General features: G+C 32.3%; 1 protein-coding gene across 1 annotated transcript; it reads right to left on the bottom strand.

Moving 5' to 3' along the window:
• Nucleotides 1-1514: 1514 nt before the first annotated feature.
• LOC144960007 (tetratricopeptide repeat protein 39B-like) lies at nt 1515-22892 on the bottom strand. The gene is made up of 18 exons (XM_078892942.1): nt 22823-22892; nt 15886-15920; nt 15590-15703; nt 15322-15397; nt 14046-14178; nt 11339-11471; nt 10607-10706; nt 8994-9059; nt 8712-8823; nt 8298-8365; nt 7979-8038; nt 7375-7466; nt 6091-6249; nt 5283-5400; nt 4469-4580; nt 4037-4157; nt 2625-2741; nt 1515-2294 (listed from the first exon to the last, which is right to left on the bottom strand). The coding sequence occupies exons 1-18, from the start codon at nt 22871-22873 to the stop codon at nt 2075-2077; spliced, it is 1887 nt and encodes a 628-aa protein (XP_078749068.1). The 5' UTR covers nt 22874-22892; the 3' UTR covers nt 1515-2074.
• Between the last annotated feature and the right edge of the window lie 79 nt (nt 22893-22971).

Raw genomic sequence — 22971 nt, 5'->3', positions numbered from 1 at the left:
TGGTAATTGTAGTAGTAGTGGTAGTAGTAGTAGTAGTAGTAGTAGTAGTAGTAGTAGTAGTAGTAGTAGTAGTAGTAGTAGTAGTAGTAGTAGAAGTAGTAGTAGTAGTAGAAGTAGTAGTAGTAGTAGCAGTAGTAGAAGTAGTAGTAGTAGTAGTAGTAGTAGTAGTACAGTTTACTCCGCTTAATCGCACATGTTAATCACACACTCCGCATATACGCTATAGATTCTTTAAAAACTGAATTTTTTCTATATAATCGCTCTTCTTAATCGGACACCAACTCCGCTTAATCGCTACACTTTGATTGGAGTGACAACTGACAACCATATGAAATCAATGATGTTGTTCCAGTTCCACACAACTTTTCAGCCGAAGTATTCGACCAATTCGCTACAATGGACAATAATATACCCATCAGCTGTGAACGTATACCTCAGGAGCTACTACTGAGCTCCGTTGAGCCACACAAAAGACAATGCCTGGATAATGAACATGAGGATGAGTCATTGGAATGTGACAAACCACCCCTGACAAACACCGAAAAACTTGACATGGTGGACAAACTACGTTGCATCATCCAAGCTTGACAGATGATTTACCAACATTGGCGAGATTGGTGTATATTAACAGCTTGCACAGAATAGAAAGCAATCAATGCGTCACTATTACTGTTCTTACAAACAACAATGTCACATTTTGTTGTCAATAAAACATGAAAAAGAAAACAAAAAAACAAACAAAAAAAAAACAAATTTTTAAAATTAAAAAACAAACATGAACATGACGGTCCAAACCCAGAGAAAACCCAGAAGGGAAGGTCCTACATGAATGGCACGTGAAAGCTGGGGCTTGGATGCTATTATTAACTTCTCAGCTTAATCGCACTCTGCTTAATTAAGAGGGTGCGCGATCAAACGGAGTCGATTGTAGTAGTTGTAGTAGTAGTAGTAGTAGTAGTAGTAGTAGTAGTAGTAGTAGTAGTAGTAGTAGTAGTAGTAGTATTGATGGTAGTTATCATAATAATACTATAACTAATAATAATAATAATAATAATAATAATAATAATAATAATAATAATAATAATAATAATAATAATAATAATAATATAATAATAATAATAATAATAATAATAATAATAATAATAATAATAACAATAACAATAGTAATAATGAGCATCATCATCATCATCACAAAAATAATAAGTAGTTATATTAATTCTCTGGTCTACTTTGACCTTGAAATAAATCTGTCATCAAGAGTGAGATGAAACAAAGAAATCATTTTAAAGATGATATTATCATACGATAAGTATGAAGCCATAAAAAACAAAACAAATTTAACAATGTTATAGAGATCTTAAAGAATAATAAAGTTATCCATTTCATTGAGGGGAAAAGGAGAGAATTGCGCAAAACAAGATGCCAAAAATACAAATATAAAAAAAAAAGGAGAGAAAAAAAGAGAGAGAAAGATAGGGAGAAAGAGAGAGAGAGAGAGAGAGAGAGAGAGAGAGAGGGGGGGGGGGGGAGGGGGAGGAGTGAGATGAAAAACAAAAAAATAGCTATATTTACCAACGACTTGTCATAAAACATACCTCAATCTAAAGTAAGACATAAGATATATTTCATTTATTTACTATTTACAGAAGATACAAAATGTTATTGGTCGAGGTCATGGCTGTAATCTTACTCTTTTACGAATAGTTGTAACAGAAGTGGTTGAAGTACGAGCCGTAGTAGTAGAAGTAGTAGTAATATATTAGTGGTAGTAGTCATAGTCGTAGCAGTAGTAGTAAGTTTAAGTGGTAGTAGTGATAGTGATAGTAGTAGTAGTGGTAGCAGGAGCAGTAGTTGTATAAGAAGGCATTACTGTGAGAATAGCTGTCGAGTGGAAGAGGAGATGGAAAGGAGATAAAAAATCTATAAGAAATAGACAAATTATGATATATTAATAAATTATACTCTTATCATTTGCAAAGGAAATCTTGCATAAACACAAACCCCAAATAAACTCCACAACATCTCCACATCCAGCAAGCAAAATAATATCATTTGTAAAGTCATCGTAGCTATATCACATCTGAGTCATTTCATCTTCTTCGTTTCTCAGTACGCCATTCAAAGAATCATCCTCATCAAGGGATCCCATCTCTGAGTTCAAGAAAATATCCTCCTCTTCATAACTATTGCTGTTATTCTCATCTCCATTGTTGGCTGTGGATGCTAATTGTAATTTCATGGCATGGAGTCTAAAATGAAGTCTGTTTTCTAAGTAATATCCCTTGTAATTTTTCCTGTCAAAAACAAAATATAGATTGATTTTTTTTAATGTTATGTAATTGCCAGATGAGTATGAACAAAAAGGTGTGTTCTTAAAAAAAATAAGAAAAGAAAAATATAAAAAGAAATGTATGCAGATTTTTAAAACCTTTAAAAATTTTTATAAACATAGGTTCGGATCACCTAAAGATCAAACATAATATGCACTCACACAAAGATGCTTAGAAACAAAATGTGACCATACCAGTAAATCCCTCTGCTAAATAAAGTACAAAGAAAAGTAATCATAAGAGAATTATGGCTTATTCATAGTGACACAAATAAAAGTTAAATTATTTTCTTACTTGGCCCTTTCCATGAACTTTTTCGTTTCCTCAAGGCGACCCTGGTATAAGTAGAGAATGGCACATTCCACAATGGCAAATGGAATTAAGTAATGATCTGACACCAGATTTTTTTCACTGTATAGAGAAAATTGAAATATGATGATATCAAAATATGTAAAAGTTCCTGCTGTATTTTTATTTGGTTAAAGAAGTGCTGTGTAAATTTAAATACAACCCTAAAAATAAATATATTCAAGAAAGCTTTTTATTTTCATACATTTATTTCTCGTGAAAATGTATGAGTTAAGATCTTTTTTTTTTTACTATTTAGGTCTACACTCTATAAATGTATATCTTCTTATAGATCAAAAAAGATGTACATTGAACATAATTTATTCTATTAAATGCTGATTTTTGGTTCAATGGCACATGATCCACCAAAGAGTGCAGCCTTCTAAAAAAGAAAAGAAGAAATTTATAGCTTACTTCGAGTGAAATGTGTAATCCTCAATTGTGGACGTATAAAAATATGTTTGTAGGAAATCCCCTTTTAATCTATAAAGTTATGATACTATTAATGAAAACATGTGCAGTATAACTGTTTTATTACTTTGAATTCTGAATTATTGAGCAGATTATTTGGAACTGCAGAACAAATGTTATATTGTTAAATGGAGTCAACTTCCTTTTGTTGTTTTTGAGTCAAATCTCAAATTTTCATTATTTACTGTAAATCAAATTTTCAATTCACTTTGGCTTAGAAAGTGACCAAAATTGAGATGACTGATTTTAATTTTTTACAAAGTGAGCTTTGGTGGAAATTGATATTGGAGCAACTTAAAAATATGAATATTTATCAGGACTTCTTCTTCTTTTTGTTCTCCTCTTTAGCCCCTTTTTTTCCTGGTTTTTTTTTTTTTTTGCTGTATATAACACTTCAAGTTTAGAAAATTATGATTTTTTTTCTTAACTGCAGTATAACGACAGCACACTCAGTTACAGAGTTGCACTTCAGGTGAGGATTTCGTAAAAAAAGAAAAGATAATAGAGCCACTGTTGACCTTAGAGTTAAAGTCGATAAAAGCCTATCATAAGTCTAATCTGATGATTAAGAGCTCAGGAAAAAGGGAGATTTCTTCTCAATTGGTCCTAAGCATTTTAATCTCAAGAATAGAATAATGTGGTGTGAATGTGCTCAACAACTTTATATCAAATTTCAAAAAAGTGTGATAGTGACTCTTGAGATTGTAAAAGGTTAAAAAGGTTAGGGATCTGTTTTTATCAGAAATCAAAGAAACAAATTGTTGCCTATTTTTCTAGCTGTCACAATTGCCAACCAAGCCAAAATATCAACAAAAAATACAATGTGATCAATCACAGCAAACCAGAGAAATTTGGGAGATGTAAATAGAGTTTCACTCTCCACTTACTTCTCAATTACTTCTAAGAAGCACTGCTCTGCTTGAAAGGGTTGTTCTCTGAACCGGAGGCACACCCCTTTCAACATGAGAGCCAGACTGTAGTTATCGTAGTAAAACTTTGCATTTTCACCTGAAATAAGGAAATATCATTGCAGATAAAGATACTTGAAAAAATAGCTTTAGGACCAGGAAGATAGAAATATATATATGTATAAAATGAAAAGTGATAAACTTTCTCTAAAGGTAAATCGACAAATTCAATCAAATGTAGAGCTTATCATAGAATGACAGAAAAAAGAATTCCGCCCTTTCTATTTTGGTTCAGTAAAAAGTTTTCAAATCAAAAAGAATTTAGAAAAAATCAAATTCAGGATAAGGACAAGTACTGTCTGTAGTACAAAAAGACTTGCTATCAAATCTTCGTAAAGATGCATAGTTCACCTTTTGACTGACTTATTTCATTCAAAGTGCTTTCAACTCTAACAAGAATGGTATCAAGTAGAGGTCTGTTTTTCCCCACAATGTTGAAGCCATTCCAAACGTAGATGAGCTCCTAAGAGAAAGAAAAAGAAAGAACTAATAAAATTGGTAAATGAATTGTAATACCTATAATAATCAGTGCAATATATGCCTTTTAATATTATATGTATTCAATAAAGTTGATGCCACTCAACTCTTTATTATTGCTTTGAGACGGTTTGTTGGGTGATTAGTACTTACTAATTTCTCTCTAAAAGACATTTAAAGTTCAAGGTTACACAAAATTGATCTTGAAGGTCAAACTGGTATGTATTTTACCTAAACAGGTACCATTAATTTAGCCTACATTAATATTATTAGGAGTTGAGCGGGCTGATGGTTCAGGCCACTGCAACCCAGTTGGAACCTCGCATCAGGCACTTTTGTTGTTTTTTTCATCAGCAAGATTTGCTCACTTCAGACATCAAGCTTGTTTCCTGTTGACATCAAACATATTTTGTTTGATGGATTATCTATACTCCTTCATCAAAATCCTTGGAGACGACATCTGACAATACCGCAAATCATTATTATTATTAGTGATTGGCTCTGAATCAGCATATTTAAGGAAGTATGTAACTGTCTTTATTTACAAACACACTGGATAAATTGTGTTGTAATATTTAAAATCAATGAGATCAATGACAACAACAACAACAAAAACCCCAAAAAATGAAAATAATATTAATCTAAAGTTTTAACATATTATAATGTAACAAAATGGAAATATTCTTACAATGGCTGGCAATATAAGTTTGTTTCCTTGTTGAAAATACTGTTGTGACTTTGCCACAGCAAATTTTTCAAAGGGAATTGATTTCCCAGCTATCTTCTGCTTGAGTCTTGGCACCTCCCTTTATGATAGAGGCATAGAAAGAGATTAAGATATAATAAATTTTCTTTTAATCAAATTGGAGATTTTATCAATAATAATGACAGGAAATATATATATATATTTTTTAGCCAGGGTGTGAATTTATGACATAAAATAGAAAAAAAGGCTATAATTTTTATATCACTAATATTTTATCCAAAAGTTTCTGATCTTCAGCCTAATTTGATTTTGCTTTTTGTTTTGTTTTTTTTTTCCAATAAGAAAATGCATTTCTTAAGTAAACGTTATCGCTACTTAGTATGTCATTCAGATCAGCAATGACAAGGACGCCAAGGAGGTTGGTGGAGAGAATGTTGTCTCTTGGAGTGAATTTTAAAAAGTTGCAAACAAAAAAACAAAAAACAAAAATTCTTATAAATGATCACACAATTAATTAACAGATACATATAGAGTATTTAACAATTTACATGTTGATTTTGAAGTGAACTGGATTCTTTTAAAAATGAAAAATAAACAAAACAAGTATTAACGAATATTATTAAGGAGAGTGGATAACTGAGTGGTAAACATCTCATTTATCATAATATACAAATTTATCACAATTCTTTTGATCATACTGATTCAGAAAATATATGTATGTTTCCCTCTATTAGTACAAAGGTAATGGGAAAGGTAATAATTGAATGGTAAAATTGTTTCTTAGACTTACGAAAAAAGGAAGTCTAGATGTTTTTGTGAGGCCTCTGATTGATCTGAACACATTGAAAGGAATGAAGCTTTCTGATATGTGTATGTTGCTTTACTCCACCGACTTTCATGACACAGTCGCTCAGCATACTTCATGGCCATCAACCAATCGCTCTTAAAACTGTGGAGTCATTTTTTAAAAATCAATCTAAAGCTTACAATTGATTTTAAATATATTAATCACTCTTTTTTTTTCAAAAAAACACAATATTCATAAATATTTTAAAAAGTAGAATTTGCAATCAATATATATATCCATAAAAGGATATTTGACATTAGGTGAAGGAATTTGACAACAAATATAAATGTATATAGCCCATCGCCTCAGACTGGTATTATGTCAAGTAAACGGGATGCTGAAAACAGAATCTATAGTCAAAAATAACTTTATTACATTTATGATCTTTATTAAGGGGAAGACACAATTTCTGAAACAGCATTACACATAAGTTTCATATTTCTTATCAATTTTTAAAATTTTACATTTACATTCTGGCATCACACTCACCACGGCATAATTGAGGGTTGAGGCAGTAAATCACATGTAAAAATATTTCAATCTAGCTGCTATCAAAATAACATTAGAAAAAAAAAATCTTAGTCAAACTCCTATTGCAATCAACATTTTCTCAATGTGGCCCACAATCAGTTTAACATACTAAATTCTATTGGTCAACAGATGGCCAAGAAACTAAAATAATTTTAGTGGATTTCAGCAAACAGATGAAATAAAGTCAAAGACTCACAATATTTCTAAAGCTAATGAGTAATGTGATTCTACTGTTGCTAAATCGGGATCAAATATCAAAAAATTAAATTTAAAAAAGAAATATGAGAATGAAAATACCATCAAAATATAAGACAATTTATGACATGATGAAAAATGACTGAATGTATTTGAAATCAAACAGATCCCAATGCTGTGAAGCCTGAGGAGGGAAGGTGATTTATTTCTAAAATATTGAATTCACTCAGTTTACTCCTGAGTCAATTATATATATATATATATATATATATATATATATATATATATATATATATATATATATATATATATATATATATATATAATATATATATATATATATATAATTGACTCAGGAGTAAACTGAATAAATTCAATATTTTAGAAATAAATCACCTCCCCTCCTCAGGCTTCACAGACAGCAATGGGATCTGGTTGATTTCAAATACATTCAGACATAATGCACTCAGGATATATATAAATTATAGTAATGCAACATACCAATGGCACCACATCAACTCCCAATAGCATAAATGATGAAACTGCTTCCACTCATTTTGGGCTTCTATGGATCCCTCAAACTCACGAATAGCCTGAAATTTTAATCAACAATGATAAATGTAGGCAAATTATTTTTTAATCCGAATTTCCATTTAATTTGTGGAATGAAAGCCAATTTAACTGAAATATAAGTTAAAGTAATATGTATATGTTACTGGTGGACAAGAACAATTAAGGACAATTAAGCTTAATTAACCCTTTCAAACTAGATTTGATATCTAGAACACATAATCTAATAGAAGACACTTTCAAAAAGCTAAAATGACAATCTATGTTGAGTATATTCTTTCTTTTAAGTTGAATTCCCGAACTAGGCAAAAGCCTTGGAGTAACAAACCTTAAAAAATCCAAAACCGCATTACAAGGTTATTTCCTAGAAATCCAATTTTGATAACTTAAAGGAAATGTTATGAACTTTTCACATCCTGCTCATTATGACTAATTCGAGAATGCTATCTTTTAGTCCCTGGACACCTTCGAAATTAGTTAAATCCTTAAACATTCTTAGAACACTAGGATCCAAGGACAATAATGAGAGAATTACCTCATCAGTGCTTCCCTTGACCTCTTTCAAACGTCCACTGAGAAATAAGAATAATGCACCCTGAAGGAGAAGAAAAAAAAGGTAAAATTTTCAATTGTGTATTCTCTGACATAAAGTAAAAATAGACGAAATGATTTTAATTCATGAACTGTGACAACCTAATAATATGAATCATAGATATGAATGTGAAAATAATAAGTGAAATATCAACTTCAATCCATGAATTACATCTCTCTTTTTCAAAGAAACTTTTATTGCATGAATATAGTAATAACAATAATAGTGCTTATTGCAAACTAACTAAATTTGCTTGACTCACATTTGGATGATCATTGAGACAAGGCTGTAATACTCTGGACGCAAGGTCAATGTCTCCATTTCCCAAACCTGATAGAGAATGAGAATTTAATATTGTTTACAAACGGAATACATGGGATAATCAGTCCCAAGAGTAAAAAAAAACAATTTGTATTTGCATTTGTGAACCTCACTATACCCTCACAACCTTCTACTCACAAGAATTATGAAATTGACTATTGCACTCCTAAAAGAAACAAGAAATAAATGACACTGGGATATTCCGTACTCAAGAATGAAACCCAGTTAATATACTTACTTAAAAGATTTTTGTTATTCCTGAGGATAAATCTTAAAACAGGATTTCATCCAATGCACATAAATTGCAATACTTCTCGAAAATAAATAATAAATTATTATTCTATAATGCACTAACCAAGAACATAAGTGACAAGAGAATGATATGCCACAAGGATGATTGCACAGAGCTTGCTTCGAAGTCCACCATGGCCTTCAGTTCCTTTTTGAATTTGATCCAGTCCAAGATGCTATTCGGTATAAAATGAGACATAGAATGTTTTATCTTATAAAACTTTTAATCAAAATATTAATCAAACTTTCATATAAAATAAGGTACTTTCTATATCACACTGAAAAGTTTAATTAAAAAAAAAAAAAAATACTTGTGCATTTCAAAAATCAACCAAACACCACTAACCTTATTGCCAGAAAACCCAACAAATTCCAACAGCTTCATTATTTTGGTTGGAAGTAGGGATATCATCTGTAAATATATTTTTTAATGAATGTCATTATCATATATTATATTAGTAGAGAGAATACAAACCACATATACACAGAGAGAGAGAGAAAGAGAGAGAGAGAGAGAGAGAGAGAGAGAGAGAACAAATAAAATATGTTTATGTTTATTGCTTTAGGTCTCTTCCAACACAAATGAGGTTATATGAGAGACCGCTGAAACAAAAAAAAAACAAGCAATCTAACAAAAATAGTACAAATGTAAATCAAAATCATAACCTAAAGATATAAGCTAAATTATAAATAACCAAGAACAAACAGGCAGAAGATTTACAAAAAAAAAATATCCCCTGTAAAAAATACAATCACAAACCAAAGAAGCAGGATAGGCTAGTAAAGAGAAGAAGAAACGACATCACTATCGGATCGTACACCCATGCGAACATCATAGGTATATGATTCAAGGGTGATGCTCCCATCCAACCACCCGCCAAATAAAATAAAGACCGAGAGAAAGAGTTTGCATAGAACATCAAATTATTCATCAATTGCTTTCAGTGAATGCACAATTTTGGAATAATCATGTTTCATGAAAAACAAATAATTAATGTCTCTGAAAACTTAAAATAGAAAGAAATCTTTCTCAAATGATAAAAATTTTTTTTTTTTAAAAACCACTTTAGAGTAATTGTCCAATATTTAGCAAACGGTGAAAATCTGTTAAATATTCCCTTGACTTTAGAAAGTATCCTCAAAGTCTTTGTGTTACTGTTTATTAATATAGTTAATCATCTCATTCTTAAGTAGTCCTTCAAAGCCATTAGGCCCTTGGAACTGGAGTTTATTTCAGTTTCTATAGCGTGAAATGGACAATAGCAATTGCTTGCTATCCTTTGGAGAGTCTATGACAAATTAATTTCCATCAGATCTAACAGACCAAGCTACCCAATCACTGCTGGGGAAGTGGGGGTTCAGAAAAAAATCTCAACTGCATCTGTGATCGATCTTGGTCCCTTTGAATGTGAAGCAAGTGTTCTACCAACTGAGCTATCGGGACCACCAGTTTGTTCCGAAGGGTCACTTTTAGGGGGATAGTGATAGATAGAAAATTTTAGATTTACTATTAAAAGCACTCAAGAAAAAGTCAAATAAAGAAGAATGGTTCAAAAAGAGAACAGAAATAGATTCAAGGAGCAATTTTTAATATGCTTAGTTGAAGTCACCTAAAAGTCTCCACAGACACAAGTACGGGATCTCATTTAAAAGAATAAATTCAAATGCTAACAAAATATCATAGTCAAACCACAAATCTATAACAGTACATAGCAGAGAAATGATTTACAACAAAGAAAATATCATCTCCTAAACTAAGACTATACATTTGACTGACTTTTTTCTATGCCAAGGACTCTGGCCAGGGCTTGGATGAAACCAAGTACTTTCAAAGACAGAAAGCAACCTGAAAAAGGAAAACAGATACATAGGTAAAGAAGACACAGCACGAGCGACCTCTCCATCCACCACTGGAGATCAAAAGACTCCACCCTAAATATATAATCAGTTTCCACTCACCAAATTGAAAGTGCCAATACCCATGCAAACTCCAGTCTGAAAATGAATTGCATGTTTATCTGTCTCCACATTGCGATGTCTCATTATCCGATTACAATATCTGTTGATAGTATTAATTACAGACATAAGTTGCTGTCCAGACCTACCATTTTATGCCAAATTACAATTTGTACAGAAAATAAATCAAACAATATTTATTTTTTCTAAATTTTTAGAGATAACATAGGTAATGAAACCAAATGTTTCTGAAATATCACAATTTCTGATCAATCTCTAATTCATTAATCAAAATAAAATCTAAATCATTAGAAAATAACTAATAATAATAATAATAATAATAATAATAATAATAATAATAATAATAATAATGCTTGTAGAAACACATTAATTTTTTTTTAAAACAATTCAAGATATTTGACATTATTAACTCATCCCTTCTATAAACTCAATACAATTTTGTACAATGCATGTATGGTGCCAGAGTGGTCAAAGTGTTGCACCGTGACTGGGAGCTCCTGGGTTTAAACCCTACTCCAGACACTTTGTTTTTTTTACTTGAGCAAGATTATCAACTTCTTAATCTGCTCGTTTTGATAACACGGGTGATTCTTGTTGACCCCAAATATATTTTTGACAGCATCTGATGGCCGTCATTATTTTTATTTAAATATAAAATGACCATAACAAACTGATGATTAACCCTTATTAAAATGTTGTGATGAAATCACGTACTTGTACAATTTGTAGCATTCTCGAATTTTAAGACCACCCTTCACAAAGCTAATGAGATTTTCATCTTGGATAAAAGTAAGCATAGCCCGGATTAAAAGGCTTTCAGCATAACACAGTTCAGCATGGAGTTCACCTGAAATGAAGTTAACATTTGGTGTATCAATGAGGTAATAATTTTCACCTACTAGACACATAACAGAAAGCATTATTTTAATCAAATTCTCCTACTAAAGAAGCCATCTGATTCAAAATTTGGTATAGACAACTCAAATGTTTACAATAAAACAACAGATCTAGTAATTGTGATTAATACATAAATCAGCTTTCCAGTAGGCCCCCTCACATCTTTGGCCGCCATGAAGGAGTGTCTCTTATTTATCAAATGTAATTATCATTCAGCCACGCACGTTGTGTTTTTATTGTATAACTGATTCCAGCACAGTGTAAGAGAACAAGACATCAAATTGTCAAGGAGGGGTAGTGTCTTTTTATTTGGGGGAGTGGAGGAGTTGTAGCTGGAGACAACTGGTTACCAATTGCTGGAAGTATTTATTTTAAAAGGAAAAAATAGAAATAAAGCAATACAAAAGCAGTTTGACTCTTATGCAGTTCAAAACGAAACACCTAATTTTGAAAGGAAATTATCGAGAAAAACTGTCAATTTTTCAGTCACTTGCCATGAAGGGGTCTAAGAATACACCCTGCAAAGTCAAAGGTCTTGAGGATAGGTACACGTCAAAGGGAGCAGATCAAAGTAAAAGATCAGGAACTCGAAGAAATAGACACTTTCTGCTATCTCGGAAGTATAATTGACAAGGATGGAGGCACGGAAGCAGAGGTGAAAGCACGAATAGGAAAGGCACAGGCTGCATTCACATCTTTGAACAGAGTTTGGAGAACTAAAGATATCTCCCTTCAACTAAAGCTAAGACTTTTCAACTCAAACGTGAAGTCTGTCCTACTGTATGGATGTGAAACTTGGAACGCATCACAGGCATGTATAAGGAGGGTACAGATTTTTGTAAACAGGTGCATGCGTAAGCTACTCAGAATAAAATGGATGGATAGAATAAAAAATGAAGAAGTATGGAAAAGAACACAGCAGAAACCAGTAGGAGAGGATATAGGAAGAAGACGATGGAGGTGGATTGGACACACGCTTAGAAAGAATGACTCAACTATAACAAAGAAAGTATTGGACTGGAACCCTCAGGGCAGAAGATCAAGGGGAAGGCCACGAGGAACATGGAGAAGAATTAAAGAAGCTGATATACAGAGAAGTGGTAAGACCTGGAATGAGATAAAAAAGTTGGCTCAGGATAGAGAAGGATGGAAACTGTTTGTCTGTGGCCTATACCCTGACCCAGGGTGAAAAAGGCAATGATGATGATGCCATGAAGGGGTTAGGTCTATGCAGTGCCCACGTGCAGATTTGCTTCAAATCAAGACAGCATCGAAATGCTGTGGATCTTTTTTTTTCTTCTTTTTTTTTCCTGTAGCTCAACTACTAATTTCTGCATCTATTACAAGCAAAGAAGAAATATCAACAGATTCATCACTTTGATTTTCCAGATCACAAGCATCATCTGTCATCAAATGCTTTTAGAACTGGCTAAATTGGACTTGGGTATGTTACAGAACTAACCCTTTGAATATTTCAATATTATTGCCCTAACCCCCCTCCCTCAACACAACCATGAGTCTTCGTCTTTTAACCAAATCTAATTACTAGACAACATTATCACCCAATGAGTGGGTTATTAGATAGTGACCACTGTAATAAAAATATTATTTTTCATAAAATAAAATAATAATAACAACAATAAAATACAATACCTAACAAGAGCTAAATTAGGCCAATAGTGTGGCCTTTGTTGCCCTATCAAGTGATAACAAAAAAACTGATAAGCATTGGTATGATATAAAGTACAGGATATAAATTATAAAATAAACATAAATTACTCATCGAATTCAAACTTAAGGTGATCTAATTCCTATCAACAACAGTTCTTTAAAATGTTGACACTTCTTGTAATTCTTGAACAGGCGTGGAAAGAGTTCCAAATATCTACAGTTCTGAAAATCAAAGAGTGGGCACGTATTGAGGCCGAACACGGTCTTTGAAGATTTTGAAGAACTCCAAGTTGTCAATCATGTGTACGATTTTGTATATTTGAATCAGATAACCTCTAAGTCTTCTGTACTTTAAAGAAGGAAGTGAAAGACGTTCCAATCTTTCCTTATAAGACAGATAATATAATTCAGCAACTCAGTGACCTTCCTTTGGACATTCTCCATGGTTATGGACTGTCTTTTATAGATTGGGCTCCATATGCAATTGACATACTCCAAAGTGGGTCTCACTTAAGTCTTAAATAATGTTAAAAACATGGTACAATAGAAATGAGAGAAACTTCATTTTATAATTCCAACCAACTTATTTGCTCTATTGATTATATCATTAATAACAACAACAACAACAAAAATAATAATAATAATATTAATAATAATAATAATAATAATAATAATAATAATAATAATAATAATAATAATAATAGTAATAATAATAATAAAAATAAAAGTAAGAATAATAACTACAAAAGAATAATGCTTATAGCAATACAATTATGAGTTTAACAAATCATTTCCCATTTGTCCATTAATACAAAAACAAATCAAGCTGATATTCTACATTATTAACTCATACCTTCTGTATACTCATTATAATTTTCTTTGGTTGCCAATTTGGATAAAGTTGCAATCACAGAGTTCTTTTTTCTAAATTTGTTACAAGTTACAATCGATTTTTTGATGGCTTCTATTGCACTGTCAATATCACTCTGGATAATATATAAACAAAGAAGAGAGAAGGAAAAGGTAAAAAATATTTCATGAAATCACATTCTATTATTAATAGCAAATTCTGTAAACATCATAATATAAATTTTGGACCAATGATATACATATATACAATAGCTTTGAAGAAGAAGAAAAAAGATCTTCAGACATACACCCAAAATAAAAATAAAAAGGATTAATTAATAATCAGATTTCATGACGCAATTGATTACTAAAGAATACGTCATCAATTAAATTATTGATTAAAAGTAGTACTTTAAAGCCATTGGACCCCAAGAGAGAGCTTATCCTGCCTCTACAGCATGAAATGGAAGCTATCAATTGATTATTTCACTCCCATACATCAATCTATCAGAGCACTTTTTGCAATACTAATATTCAACCCAGCTTCCAAATTCAAATAAATTATATTAACATTTACGTAGCACATGTCCATGAATGAACATACAATTGAACAGGAAGGCCAAAAAAGAAAAAGAAATGAACTCATATTCATAAAATCAAATCAGGTCAGTTTTAGGGTGATGTTTTTTTGTTTTTGTTTTTAAGGGTTTTACGGCGCTTGCAACACATTCAAGTCATATCAGCGCCAGTAAAAAGGAAGAAAATGGGATAGTAAAAAGTTCTAGAATTACAATTTAAGTACCCAAGAAAAAGGAAGAAAGAGGGGATTAGTTCAAATAGGGAACAGATGAAGATTCCAAGAGCACACTATCAATGTACTTAGTTTGAGATCACCTAAATGTCTCATCATGACACAAGTACAGGTCTCCACTAAGGGGAACACACACACAAATGTTTACAAATCATATGTACAACAAAAATAATACAATGCATAACAAAGAGATGATTAACAAAACCAAGTAATCTCATTCAAAGACAAAGACAGAAAGCATGTTGGAAAACAGATACAGGGGGATAAAAGGCAGCAAGTCCCTCCCTGCCAACTATGGGAGGTCGGGAACCCCACCCAGAGTTTCAAGGTGTTTTGTGAGCTCCATCAATTGAAGCTCAGAATCACCTTTTTTTTTTTTGTTTGTTCCTTTCATTGATGCTGTAAACAATTCATATTCAAATCATTCTAAATACATTTAATTTGAAGATTGCAAAAATAATTTTTTTACCATATCAAAAGTCATGACAGCTTGAATGAAAGATATTGTACCATTTCCGAGAGCATGATACATACTGTGGTCAATCCTGAGAAATAGACAATTATATGTAAATTTCAAATATTATGGTTCAAAAAAGCTATCTGTCATAAGACTGACTTTGAACGTCTACTTAACATTAACATATTATGAGGTAAATTCTAAATTAATGTATCAAAGAATGTATTTCATATGATTTTCTAACTTATCTTAAATTTGAGTTATAAATAAAAGTACATACCATGGTAACATGCGTTCTTTTGCAAGATTAAATCTGTTATTAAAGAACAGATTAAGAGCTATATTTGCATCTTTTATGCAGGAATCCAAGTCCAAATTACCATTGAAAGGTTCTCTGAAATAGAAATTGATACATGGAAATTAAATTTGGAATTTGAACCTAATTTGTGGATTACTTATGACTACATCTATTCCTTTGAAGCCTCAAAACATCATATGTTTACTTCATCGAATTAGGGCACATACATGAAAACTAAGATAGGCAAACGAGAACGAGACACAAACAAGCCAACTTACATTTCTGGAAAACTGTCAATGGCATCTTCAAATTCCTGGAAAAAAAAAAAGGGAATTGAGTATGTTTTTGTTTTTAAGGGTTTTACGGTGCTTGCAACACATTAAGGTCATATCAGCGCCAGTAAAAAGGAAGAAAATGGGACAGTAAAAAGTTCTAGAAATGCAATTAGAGCACAAAAGAAAAGGTAAGACAAAGGGGGATTGGTTCAAATAGGGAACAGATGTAGATTCCAAGAGCACACCGTCAAAGTACTTAGTTTGAGATCCCCTAAAAATCTCATCCAGACAAAAGCACAGGTCCCAACTAAGACTAAGAGGAATACACTCAAATGTTTACCAATCATATGATATAATATGTAAACTAAACATAATACAATGCATAACAGAGAGATGATTTACAAGGAAAAAAATATCATCTCCCAAAACTATAACTATACATTCGACTGTTCCCTCCCAGCCAAGGAACTACAGCAAGGATCAGGACAAAACTAAGTTATCTCATTCCAAGACAATGACAGGAAACAATTGGAAAACGGGTATGGAGGGATAGAAGACACAGCATGTACCTCCCTGCCCACTATGGGAGGTCAGGATCCCCACCCAGGAATTGGGTATGAAAACATACTATGAGGTCGGTATGCAGTGAGAAGTGAACAACTCAGAATTCAGGTTAAACAAAGCATTTCTTAGTGAGAAGAATCCATTCAGCTTTCATTACCAGGGTTGCCAATTAAGGAGGAAAAAATTTACTGAACTTTTACACAAACACATAGACCCTTTCTGAGTGCTGAACTCCAGTAAAAAGACATTTTGTACTTACTTTTTTTTTCTGTTTAGCAGATGATTGGAAAATAGACTGAGAGTTAATAACATACTGAATTCCATAAATATACGAAAAATTGGCAACCTTGCATTTTGTCATTTATTTTCTAAGTCTAAGTCATTGATAACAAACAATAGCTGTAAATACACAAGCTTCTGAACTGTAAAATTTTATTGTTTATAAGGATTTTCAAGTTACCTCATTTATTAAAGGCTTTCAAAATATATAGAATATTGGAAAAAATGCGTTTGCTACTGGTTCCAATCACTTGATCTTTAGCTGAAAATACTAATGTGGTATATTGAATAATAGGATTTGCGATATGGCTATCATAATATCCATATTAAGTGTACTGTGCCCTAAGAAAATTTAATCAAAAGAGTGTACTTATTTGTGACAAATTGCATGAAATATGAACTACTTATTTAATAAGGGGTCAAGGTAAAAAAAAAAAAGTTAATCATAAATCTGTCCTGATACCTCTGTTGTGCACTAAATGACACTTCTTTGTCTTGTCATTAAGACGCATCTCCGTGCATCAAATATAATCACAACTTTGAGTGAGGTGAAAACAAATGGACATGCCTAAGCCTTCATTTTAATTTTATCAATTTCTCCGTCAAATTCAATTTGGCCTTTATTTTTTAAAAATATTTTCAGGTAAAGAATTTCATATTCGGATGGTGTTTGGAAAAAACGAGTTGAGATGAGCATTAACTCATGACTGTGGGACCTGGTATGAGTGTTGTTTTCTTTAGTTTAGAACAAGGCTATCAATTGGAATCATCGTCAGTCCTGTAGGGCCTCAAAAAAAAAAAACAAATCACACATGGTATTAAATATTGACAGACAATACTAATGTTGAGTCACCAACATTTAATATGCAGTAGTATGTAACATTGGTACAATTAATTATTTGCATTAAATAAAAGAGATGTTAAAAGGATTGAAGACTGAGGTGGGGGGTGGGGACACTTATAAGGGTCAGTACACTTAATAGCGATAATACAGTAGTATTCTTTATTAAGTGTGTATGTATGATTATTTATAGAAAATATTATTTTGACAAACAGCGATTACATATGAGTTATCTAAATGAAATTGTTCACAGTGGGGTAAAGCTTTGAAACAGACTTGATGCCTTATGTATTCTTTCTATGAAATAAACCAAAGTTTTGTAATATAATTAATACATCATAAACATTTTTCCTACGAATGCATTGAATAAGGACATACAAGAAAGCTTAGTATTATTAAGAAATTGTCATAAAAGCACAATAACATGTTCTGAGATTGATATTAAGCAATAAAATGGGTGATGTAACTATATGATAGACTAGACTTCATACATATCTTAAAACCTTTTAAAATCAGCTGTAAATCAACCACCAGTATTTTCGCCAATCGTAATTATCAAATTTAAATTAAATCACGATATAAACATCAATGAGTATTTCATAAGTAACTTGAATCATTCGTTCAATGAGTAACGATGCCTGAGCCATCATTCCCTTGAGATACTAGTTAAGTTAGTCATTCCAAGAGCATGATATGTCATCAATATAACATGGTTTCAGTGATGAAATCCAATTCTTTTGTGGACACCTCTAAAATGAGATTGAAGAAATTAAAAATCAATAGAGGCTGAAAGAACCAAATAAGAAAACCAAATTATATACAGTGCAACCTCCCTATAACGACAACATATGGACCAGAAAACAATGCCGTTATAGAGAGTTGTCGTTATAGTGGAGCAACCAAAAAAATAGGGTGGGAAAGGGGGTAAAGTACTTGACTATGGCTTTCTTTTTTCAACCATCTGCAGTGGCATTTCAGCCAAAGCAGGCTACATTGAAAATATAATGTCATGCCACTTCTTGATGCGACACAGTCAACCATTGCTTGCTTGAAAACTGGTTCCTAGCTAATCTTCAACTGATCTACAATTATAGGTGACATCGGTCTGATGATTACTTAACTCAGCTTGAACTACATCAACATCAGCATTTATCTGTAGGCAGTCACTGCTTTTTTTTAATGAGTGGTTCAAACTCGTGTTGTTCAATTTTCTTTTGGTTCTGATGATCGTGGTCAATGGAGAATCCCAGAGGCCCATTCCATAGGTGAGCAAAGCAATACAAAAAGATGGCTTAGATGAAAGCGTTCACTCACCGATGTGATGCTTGCTTGGTCAGTTGATATGGAGTTCACCAGCTATTCAAACCCTGTGACATTTGCTCATGCCAGGGCCATCCAACGGCTAGTGAACCATTGTGCAATGCAAAGTGCTAGGCAAACTAGGTTCTTGTCTACCTTTGTCTCACCTAAAGAAAACGCCCATAACAACTGGCTCAGAAGGGACTGGAATTTATTCGTCGGTCTATCAAACATTTTCATTAGCTAAAACTAATGGATTTCATTGGCCGGAAAACAAATGTTTTCAATGGACCAGAAATTTTGCCTTAATTATCGCCTTGAGGTTGAAGATTACTGCCATATCAATGATCCTATACAGGTTCTTTTTACTCAAATGTATGTCGTTATGGTGAGGTTTTTTATTACTAATGATAAATAGGAAAAAAATTGGGTCTTGGACTCCATATCACTATAGAGAGGATGTCCTTATAACAGATATTGTTATAAGTTGGCTGCACTGTAAATGTTTCATAACATAATCAGATGTCAAATTTTCAAAGTATTCATCAACTAAAGTAGAACCTCATGAATCAATAATTTCAGGTGCAAGTTTAAGTTTCCCTTACAATCAATTGAGCTAAATCTACAGTAAAGATATATTTTTTTTAAGGGAAGTAACAATGTATCTTGAATCAAAAGAATGATTTCATGTCTGCCTTTGACCCAATTAATACTCTTTAAAAGGCCTGGTCACAGATTATGCTTGGATGATTGGGTAAAGAATGTAAGCAAATCGGAAGATAAGGAGCTATATTATTGTGTGCATTTATAAGAAATAAGATTAATAAGAATACCTGCAATGCACACACAAGTAATAAACACAGAGTGGTGTATTATTTATGCAAACCCTGTAATTGTGAGGTGGAATATCTTTCCAATCATAAATTATCCCACTGAAGTCGTATATCTTTTCATTACAAGTGTAATAATAAATATGCGACCCAAACTTCAATGAAGCCTGAACTCACATCATTGTTACCATTCTAGAAGGTGAAAATAGGATAAAATCATGTGATGCTTTTCCTGCAAAAGACTATGTCCATTGACTATGGACACCAGAGTATCAAAAAAGAATCTGGTGTTTATTGCATTGTTCACATTTAAAAATTATCAATATTTTAATATTTTAACTAAAATGAAGCGGTATGAGGTAATTGATATAAGCAATAGAACACCACTCTGTATTTGAAATAAAAATTTAACTTAAAATAGATATCCATCAAAGATGAAAATGATAAAAAGAAATAATTTTTTAAAAGTAAAATAGAAAAATAAAAACCAGCAGTAAAAGCAACCTGTGAACAGGAAAAGAATGCATTCAACGATACTTTCTCCCTCTCCAGAAGATTTTGATATCTTACTTTCATTGGCCTAATAGCCAAAATGTCCTGATTAATGCATGTCTGAACATATTGTTCATCACCGGGTTTTTGCTAGAGACAAAAATTGTAATTACAGTTACAGCATTGAATCATTAAACAATTTTTTTTTTAAATGGTGAATAACATTTTTTTTATTTCATATCCAAATTAAGCGGCACAATGTGCTATACAAAAAAGAACAACTTAATTATATGCTGATACACATGTCTATTAAAATAAGAAAATACATCAGTAAAATTTTCTTTCAGTTACTCTTTCAATCTATCAAACTAACTATCCATAAATGTCTCATACTCTACATCACCATGGGATTGGCCAGGAAGCTCATAATCACAAATAGACAGTCTCATATGTAGTGGGGAGCATTTCTCGTTAACCTGTTAGTTGAAAGTCAAATAATATCGGAAATTCCCAGGACCAGTAATTGTTATCATAATTATTTGATGTAGAACCTAGCTTTCATTACCGGTAATTTCTCTGTCCCAAGAAATGCTAGTACCACCTGGGCCTATCTAAAACATCAACTAGACCAGTCTAGACATCCAATAATTCTTTTGCCCAAAAGATGTTTTGAGTAAAGAGGAAGTTGGTATGTACCCAATCAGCCAGACCTCTCAACTGTGTCGTGATAGGGTCTGGGTTGCTCTATTTTTAGCACCAGGTACCCCCAAAAAGTTCAAATACCAAAAGATAAACCAGCATTTCCATCTAGCATGCCTCAGTAGTCCACCCTCAATAAGACATATATGCCCTCTTGCAATGTTAAAATTAAAATTGCACAGTACGGAGTTCGAAAGTTCAATTCAAACAACATAAAACCAATGTTTTTTTCTACTTATAAAAAATTAAATCAAATTAAATTTTAAAATACGAGATAATATTATGTGACTGCACATTTTCAGATGACAATCTAAGTCTCAAGACTCAAAAAGTAGATGACTTTATTCCACCGGGATTCAAGAATGTACAAGTATAACAGCTGACATGTACATATATGCAGGTCTGACGTCCGAACCCGCTTATGGACCTAGTTTAACATTGTTGACGGACAATATTTTGCGTCATTCATTTTTTGGGGGATTTTCATTTATAACAACATAGAGTTAGAGCCCATAATGAATTGGTTTATCAAATAGCAGACCTGCAAATAAGTGCACGTCGATAACAGCCAATAGTTATTGTAAGAAATTTTTTTTTTTAAAGCAATGCAGCTTCATTCATTAAATTTAAAATTAAATCAAACTTGACTTAAACTCTGAGAATGTCAGGAATTTTTTTACGTAACTTCCATACTGTCTTCGTAACTGTATTTTCAAATACTAAGTGAGGACCCAGCTAAATCAGGACAATATTTTTCTCAAAGAAAGCTTAAACTGAAACACAATTTAATTGAAATCCAATTCTCAAAGAGTCAAACTTGTTGACAGAACTTCTTGTCGCCTCATCATTGATGACATTGACATCAACTCTTCTCACTCAGACTCAAGTAGGTACTTTGGTAAACGTCCATTTGGCCCTCCAGCAGGGAGCCGATAAATGGCCTAGTGGCTGTGACCCGATTTTTTGGACTTTTGAGTGATGGGTCTCAGAAAAAGTTCCATAGATTTTTTGTTTATGGATGGATTTTAATGATTTATGTCTTATTTTCTTCAGGAGAAATTACTCTATCGTTTGGTGTAGTTTATTTTAAAATCAATGACAATTTAGTATAACTTTTGATTATGGATAAAATAGGGTATAATTTAGCTTTGGATAATTAAAAGATTAGAACTTGGTAAATCAAAATTTCATGCTGGCACGTTTATTTAACATCTTAACTTTTTTATAAAATTAAATTCAGGGCAAAGTTGTATACCGCATCCATGAAATTCGTTCCAGTAAAATCCTTACTCAAATCTTAGCGGTCATTTTAGACCAGTTTTGAAATCCAAATGGCGGTTACTACCGGAAATGCAACAATTTTCAGGTCACAAAGTCCGTCAGTAAATAACAAAGGCAAATAGAAGACCATTTGTCAGCCTTTAAACTAACACAACTTTTTTTCTGCTTATCTGATTTTCACAATTTTGGTATCATTAGAATCGTGTTGAAAAGCACTTTAAAATGATATAGGTTTCATTGAGCTCAATCCAATTTGAATTTTTTACCAAAGTACATAACTCAAGACTTAGTGATCAGTATTCTGGGTAGCGACAGAGAGCACCTATAGTACAAGAAAGCAAAATGATAATTCCCCTCCATAGTTTAATTTCGAGCGATCAGTTTATTTCCTGGATGATTGATGGTGATTATTGTCAGACATGTCTGCCAATATAAAGAAAAACGATCAACAGTCAACAGTGACAGCATTCAGTATCGATTTTGGACTGTGACTGAGATTCAGCCCAGTCTTCATTATATTTTCCTGTAGTTTCAAATGCAATAACGAAATTCAATTGGGTTTCTCCTAATTTAAGTATTTGAAATCGATAGCGGAGATGTTAGAATTTATCGAAAGGTATCCCTCGAAAGAATTATGATTCGTCCGAAGTCTTACTTCATTTTCAGGATCATCTTTGGACGCAGATGCCGCCATCTTGGTTGCCATAAATAATCTTCAATGATAATCTCAAAAGCTTTTTGCCTGGTATACTCTAATTTGTGAAATATAAATAAATTATTACCCAAAAAAGCTTTTAAGTTTTT

This window comes from Berghia stephanieae, chromosome 1 (genome assembly GCF_034508935.2).
Source record: "Berghia stephanieae isolate SIO BIC M18660-M18661 chromosome 1, UCSD_Bste_1.3, whole genome shotgun sequence".
NCBI lineage: Eukaryota > Metazoa > Mollusca > Gastropoda > Nudibranchia > Aeolidiidae > Berghia > Berghia stephanieae.
This window is presented reverse-complemented; position numbering and strand designations above follow the sequence as displayed.

Bases quoted from the DNA above. Each gene is read 5' to 3' on its own strand.
- LOC144960007 (XM_078892942.1), bottom strand. From the start codon at position 22,873: ATGGCAACCAAGATGGCGGCATCTGCGTCCAAAGATGATCCTGAAAAT. The intron at 10,707-11,338 runs GTACGTGATTTC...TACTATCAACAG, and splicing joins GAATGCTACAAATTGTACAA to ATATTGTAATCGGATAATGA. The intron at 2,295-2,624 runs GTAAGAAAATAA...TGTTTTTGACAG, and splicing joins AAGTTCATGGAAAGGGCCAA to GAAAAATTACAAGGGATATT.